The 6,000-nt window shown below is 47.1% G+C and overlaps 1 protein-coding gene across 5 annotated transcripts in view; it reads right to left on the bottom strand.

The window, feature by feature from the left end:
* The window catches only part of TNFRSF11A (TNF receptor superfamily member 11a), a 51,323-nt gene continuing 45,323 nt past the window's right edge, over window positions 1-6,000 (bottom strand). For 4 of the 5 annotated variants that reach the window (XM_070627810.1, XM_070627807.1, XM_070627808.1 and 1 more), the window contains one exon: window positions 451-940. In XM_070627810.1, the coding sequence (XP_070483911.1) occupies window positions 594-940 (347 nt within the window). In that variant the 3' untranslated portion in view covers window positions 451-593. Of the gene's footprint in view, window positions 941-6,000 lie in introns of all 5 variants that reach the window. The other variant, XM_070627806.1, reaches the window with a different exon arrangement.

Here is a 6,000-nt window from a genome sequence, read left to right as displayed (position 1 = left end):
GAATTTTCAAGAAAATCTTTAAATAGTCAAAGGGGGGGGGGGGCGGGGAGTAACAAGAACAATGCTAGGAAAGTTATGAAAGTGACATACAAATATAGGGGGAGAAATACAAACCCCAATAGAGCCAGATAGCCATAAAAAGAGATGTCATAGAGACCAGTACTGACGAAATGATGGAAGGAGGGTGGGAAAGGAGAAAGAAAATCCATAAAAGGAGGTAAAAAGTGGAGCTACCAAAGAGAGCAACGTGTACCTGTGTCATTAGTTGGTATGTGACTTTGGACATCAGCAAATGGTAACAACTAATGCACGTTTTTAAAAAGTCCCCGATTCTATGAAGAGCAGGTGGGCAGAGAACGTCAGGTAATTTGACGCAGATGTACCGAATGGAGGCGCGGAAAGGCGCAGATCGGGGCCCCGCCCCCTGCTCCCCGGCCCCGCCCAGGTGCAGGTGCTAGCGGCCGGCGCCGCCGGGTAAGGATGCGGTCCGGTTCGTGCCCGCGCAGAGGGCGGGCTGGACGGCCGGGGGGTCGGCACTCCGGCGGCATCGCGGATCCGAGGGGCGCCGTGGGCCGCGGCGGGTCCCCGGCCGCTCAGCGCCAAGCCCCGGGCGCGCGGGCGTCGGCCTCGCCCTGCTCCTGCACCGGCCGCGAGGCCTTGTCGGGCTCGGGGGCACCGCGCTCCTGAAGCCCCGGGCCCGGGCGCGCCTCGAGGCCGGCACACGTGTCCGGGAAGCGCGGCCCGAGGCCCGCGAACGAGTCACAGCGCGGCGGGCTCTCCTCCTGCACCGGGCGGCCCACCGGCTCCCCCGCGCCGCTGCCCGGCGCCGCCGGGCCCTCCTGGGAGTTCTGACTGACGTAGACCACGATGATGTCGCCCTTGAAATTCATCACCTGCCCGCTGGAAATAAACGTGGAGTTACTGTTTCCAGTCACATTGCCTACAAGGGAGAGGAAGAGAGAACACGCAGAGGGTGAGTCAGCAAGTCTCCGTGAGAACTTGGTCTTGTGAGAGGAAAGTTTCCCCAAGAATCGGGGGCGATGGCGCCCCAGTGCGCTCACAGGCTGTTCTGGAGCGGCCCCTCCTACCGACACGGCTCCTAAACCGCATCGGGCACCCCCAGCGGCTCCTTCATTTGTCATCTCACCAGGCCTGACTGCGGCCGAGGAAGGAGGGAGGGGGAGAGAGAGAAAGAAGATAAGAGCAGAGCAGCCAGAAGAAGCGAAGGGAGAAGCCCAGAGACGAGAAGCAAGACTAATGGCCATGCGCGAGTTTTGAGTTTGCCACCGGGACCCTGGGAACAGAGCACACCCGGACTGTAGAAGCACAGACAAGATTCAGATGTTACCAAAGGGTGCGCGCGCGATCGATATGCAGCGAGCAGCCCACGGCCCAGCCGTGGTCAAACGTGTCAGGAAGGGAAGCGAAGGCTGGAGGGAAGGTTGTTGCCTGACAGGACCCTGGAGGCCACCTCAGCCCTGCCCTGCCTCCTCTCTGACCGGACCCTCACATCTGAGGCCTCTGTCACCTTGGGTGCCTTTACACTTCCCACCCTCCATGGAGGTCCCTAACAGCTCAGCCGTGGAGGGCCATGGGGCCACCCAGGCTCAATTTAGCAGAGGTTGATCAGTTTCCTTTTTTTTTTTTTTTTGGATTCCAGGAACAAAAGAGATTCAGAAAATCTGGGGGGGGGGGGGGGGAGATCAATCCTTTAAATCACTCTTCTGAACCCTGAGGGATGTTTTGCCCCTAGGAGGTTCTATCATCACTTCTTTGTGGATGACTGGATTGAGCCAGTCTCTAATTAACGGGCCTTTTTAAAAAACAAATAGAAAAGTTCAAGTGTTAGGAAACTCGCTACCTCTTATTATTCTTCTATTTTAAAGACTGATGCTCTAGAAATGTCCCCAGGGAAAATAAGTGCCACAAACCAAGCAGATGCAGAAATGCCCCAACACTCAGCCTCACAAACAGAATTTTTTAGTCTGACCAGGGGAGGTGAGCATCAAAACGACTCATTATTCATCTCCCTCATCTTTTTTCTTCTCTATTGTGACCCAGCCTAATAATAATTTATGCAAGTGAAATTAAGTTTCTGTCACTACTCCACATGGAAAGATGTTCCCTGACTTTGGAAGGCATGTTTTGGATGGTCTGACTAAAATACAAAGGGCATACAGGAGATCCCTTTGGGGGGCCTTCTCTCCACCCACAGGGTACCCACAGAGAAGCCGAGACCGAGGCACAGAGGCCCATGAACACAGGGGTTTCAATGTGAGCAATAAATCCAAAGTCACACGGGAAGATTTGAGACTCATGCTGTTTCTCCCCTAGGCAGTTGTATGGGGGTATATTCCAAGATGGGTAGTGGCAGGGATTTATTTGCTTAATAACCCCCTAAACAAAATGGGGGAGGCCAGCTAGTATTTCCATTCACCAGCTAGCCAGATTGACCCACGTTCTCCATTCCCTCTAAAATGTACCGACAGGTGCTCATAACAGACAGCGTTCTCTCTAAGCTAGGCGTCTACTCTCTAGCATGTCTGTGCCTTCTTGCTCCCCCCAGTTACTAAGTTAGTTCTCAGGTCTGTTTTTACCAGTTGAACTCATTAGGAAATCTAACTAAATATCTATTATGTAAAGTGGTGAAATCTAAGTGTGAAAAAAAATGGGAAACGTTTCTATGAAAACTAAAGTGAATGCTTTCCAAGGACCCAAATAAAAGTGAGACACTAAGGGTAGAACAAAAGAAAAAACCAACAAGCTGCTGAACTGGTGTGGTGCTGTGGGCAAGGCAACTGCTGGAAAAGGGAAAAAAACGAAACAAAACAAAAAACAGTAAAACTCCAGAAGGGTTTTGCACTGAAATTTGTTTTGCAAATGTCTCTAACTTCTCGCTCTGCACTAAAGAAATAGAAACCGGAAATTCAGATGGCATGGTTAATGTCAAAATGGTTCAGGAGACTATAACCTGCCGATATAGCCTTATACTAAAAAATAATCAGTGTGTGAATGTAAGTTATATGTTTTAAGTTAAAAAAGATGTTTAAGATGTGAACTTGAAAATGACTTTTTCAAGGAACTCAGCATCTGCTGACCAAGAGCTGATACAAGGGCTTTTGTCGCAGCAGAGTGAGTGAGCATGTAACACCGAAGCCTTCCTATTGAGAGGTCACTAGTTAGTTAACAGAAAAAAGTCAAAGTGAGAAATCAAAACCAATGTGTATATACCATAACATTCTATTCTGATCTAAAATATACCATGTTTGGGGCCAGCCCCACGGCCTAGTGGTTAAGTTTGGCACGCTCTGCTTTGGTGGCCCAGGTTCAGTTCCCAGGCACGGACCTACACCACTTGTTGGTGGTCATGTTGTGGCAGCAATGTACATACAAAATAGAGGAAGACTGGCAAAGATGTTAGCTCAGGGCGAATCTTCCTCAGCGCAACAAACAAACAAACAAAAAGGGGCGAGCCCTGTGGTCTAGTGGTTAAGTTTGGCACACTCCACTTCGGTGGCCTGGGTTTGCAGGTTTGCATCCCAGGTGCAGACCTATGCCACTTGTCAGCCATGCTGTGGTGATGACACACATACAAAATAGAGGAAGATTGGCACAGATGTTAGCTCAGGGCTAATCTTCCTCAAGCAAAAAAAAAAGGAATTTTTTATTTTGAATGTGATTTCACCTCTTCTTTGTCCTCTTCATATTGAGATTTATAAATTAATATCATGGTATATATGATTTCTCCATCATTTTAAACTTTACTTTCCAACAAATTGTCATCATGAATCCATTGTTGTGTAAACTTCTTCCATGTCAGAACCTTCAATTTGTCTGAACTCAGGTAAAAACCCATGTTTTTACTATCATCTTGCACATCAATTTTCATATGAAGAATTTCATTCCATGGCATCACTTCATGGCAAACAATATCATTGATAGATTCTATAGGATCTATATTCTTATTTTCTATTTTTTTCCTAAAAATGGCACTCAAACCCTTTTGCCTAAGAGATACGTGTAAACATTTCAGAATCCTGATTCACAGACTGGATCAAGAATATTATTCTTGTGGGGGTGGGCAGAGTTGGGGAAAGGACAAAAATAAGACCTTTAAATTTCCTGATGATTAGGATGTAAAGAAAAGTTACCTAGAAAGAATATGAGATTCTCAAACAATTTTATTCTTCACGTTTCTTTATCAAAGGTACAATGATGGAAACCACCTTTGTCAAGTCCAAGTCCATTCCGTCCATGCTGACTTTTATGAGACTAGGAGACTGGTACAGACTAAACTTCGTTAAAAAAGTCTACTGATTTGCCTATGACAATAAGTGGCGGGAGCCATCTTCATGTGTGTGTGACCTGTGCAGTCACACAGGGCCCTGTGCTCTGAAAGGCCCCACGCCTGCTTTAATGTTCTACTGTCATCAATTTGAAATTCTTGTTAATTTTTGCACAAGGCCTCGTATTGTCATTTTTCACTGGGCTCTGGAAATTATGTAGCCAGTCCCAAGTGGCACGCAGCACTTAGGAGTATTGCTCTGGGATTTTTTTCCCCACTGATGCTCTAATTTTAGCATCATTCTTTTTGGAGGTAATGTCTTATAAGTGGGACACGTTTTGATATTGCAGAAGTGTTTGCCAATCTCATTTTCTCTATGGATGAAGAAGTAAGTGTTGAGTAAGACACTGGGTTGCAGAAGCTATCCACTGGGGCTCCTCAAATACGGATCCTATGTTGCCCTGGCCTTATCAAGCCATCTGTCACTTGCTGTAAATCGTTCAACACAAGCTTTCTGATACAGCATTGAGGCTTGTCCCTTTGAGAAAAGGTCTACTGACTATCAATTACTCCTTTAATGCTTTGCCTACAACCTCTAGTTTTGGTTTCTTTAAAGTGGAAGGAGAACTAAGTCACTTGCCAAGCAGTCTAAGTACAGAATCTTTCTAGGGTTTTATTCCCTTCATCTTTCATAGTTGTTTCACCCACCTCAACTTCAATAGCAAAAACCTTCTAGAAACTCATTCTTTGAATCGTCCTGAAGCAGTGAACAGTTTTCATAGAAACAGTTCTCATGCTTATCAACCTCATTTTTTACCAGTTAATGTAACAGTTAAAGTTTTAAGTTAAAGCTCATACTCACAGGACTGGGAACACCCACGGTTAGTAAGCGCAACCGTTCCCCAGGTGGGAGCAGAAAGGCCCAGGTGTTCTTGAGTGACCTGTTAACTGAGAGCCATCAGTGTGGTGTGGGCTTCAGGCGGCTTACTTTACAGAGGGAAAGGGGAGTGTAGGCTGATCCATGGCTACTGGAGATAGATTAAGAAAGCACCCGTTACGGCAATAATAGTAACAGAAACAACACTCCAAATCCAGAATTACTGAGCGCTCCCTCCATGCCAGGCTGGCTGTCCTGCAAACACCAGCAGGCAGTTACTTTGCATGTGAGCATCCCAGGTTTGCTTCTTTTTCCCCCTCTACCGACTGACACTGCTTCAAGGATGAAGACTGTCTAACAGCCTTCTTTTTCCACGGCTTGTCGTAATGCAGACTCACCCGCAAGTAATCTAATAACATCAATGTCATCCTGATGTTTCGGTCTCTGAAGAGCAGAATGTACATAACTAGTGACTAAAGGGAGGGTGGATTCCGTGGCTGCCTGAGTACAGGAGGGTTAGAAATGGGTGGGGCAGAGGATAGTGCAGGGGTCTGAAAGCTCTGCTCTTGTCCTGGCCTGGCTCCCACTAGCTGTGGAATGTGGGACAAACCACCTGACAACTCTCCAGATCTGAGTCTGCTCATTTATGAAATGAGCATCAATTTTCAAGCCCTGCTAGCTTGGCAGGGTGCAGCTGCATATGATAAATGTTAAATGAATAAATGAATGCAAGAGAACCCGGCAGGATGGCATAAGGGTCGAATGAGATGATAGACTTGAAAATGCTTGGGAAACAGCAAAGAATTAGTCAATGCATTAGGTGCAGTGATGGCCTGAC

The sequence above is a fragment of the Equus przewalskii genome, chromosome 7 (assembly GCF_037783145.1).
Source record: "Equus przewalskii isolate Varuska chromosome 7, EquPr2, whole genome shotgun sequence".
Lineage (NCBI taxonomy): Eukaryota > Metazoa > Chordata > Mammalia > Perissodactyla > Equidae > Equus > Equus przewalskii.
Note: the sequence above shows the minus strand (reverse complement) of the source record. Positions and strands in the feature narration are given on the sequence as shown.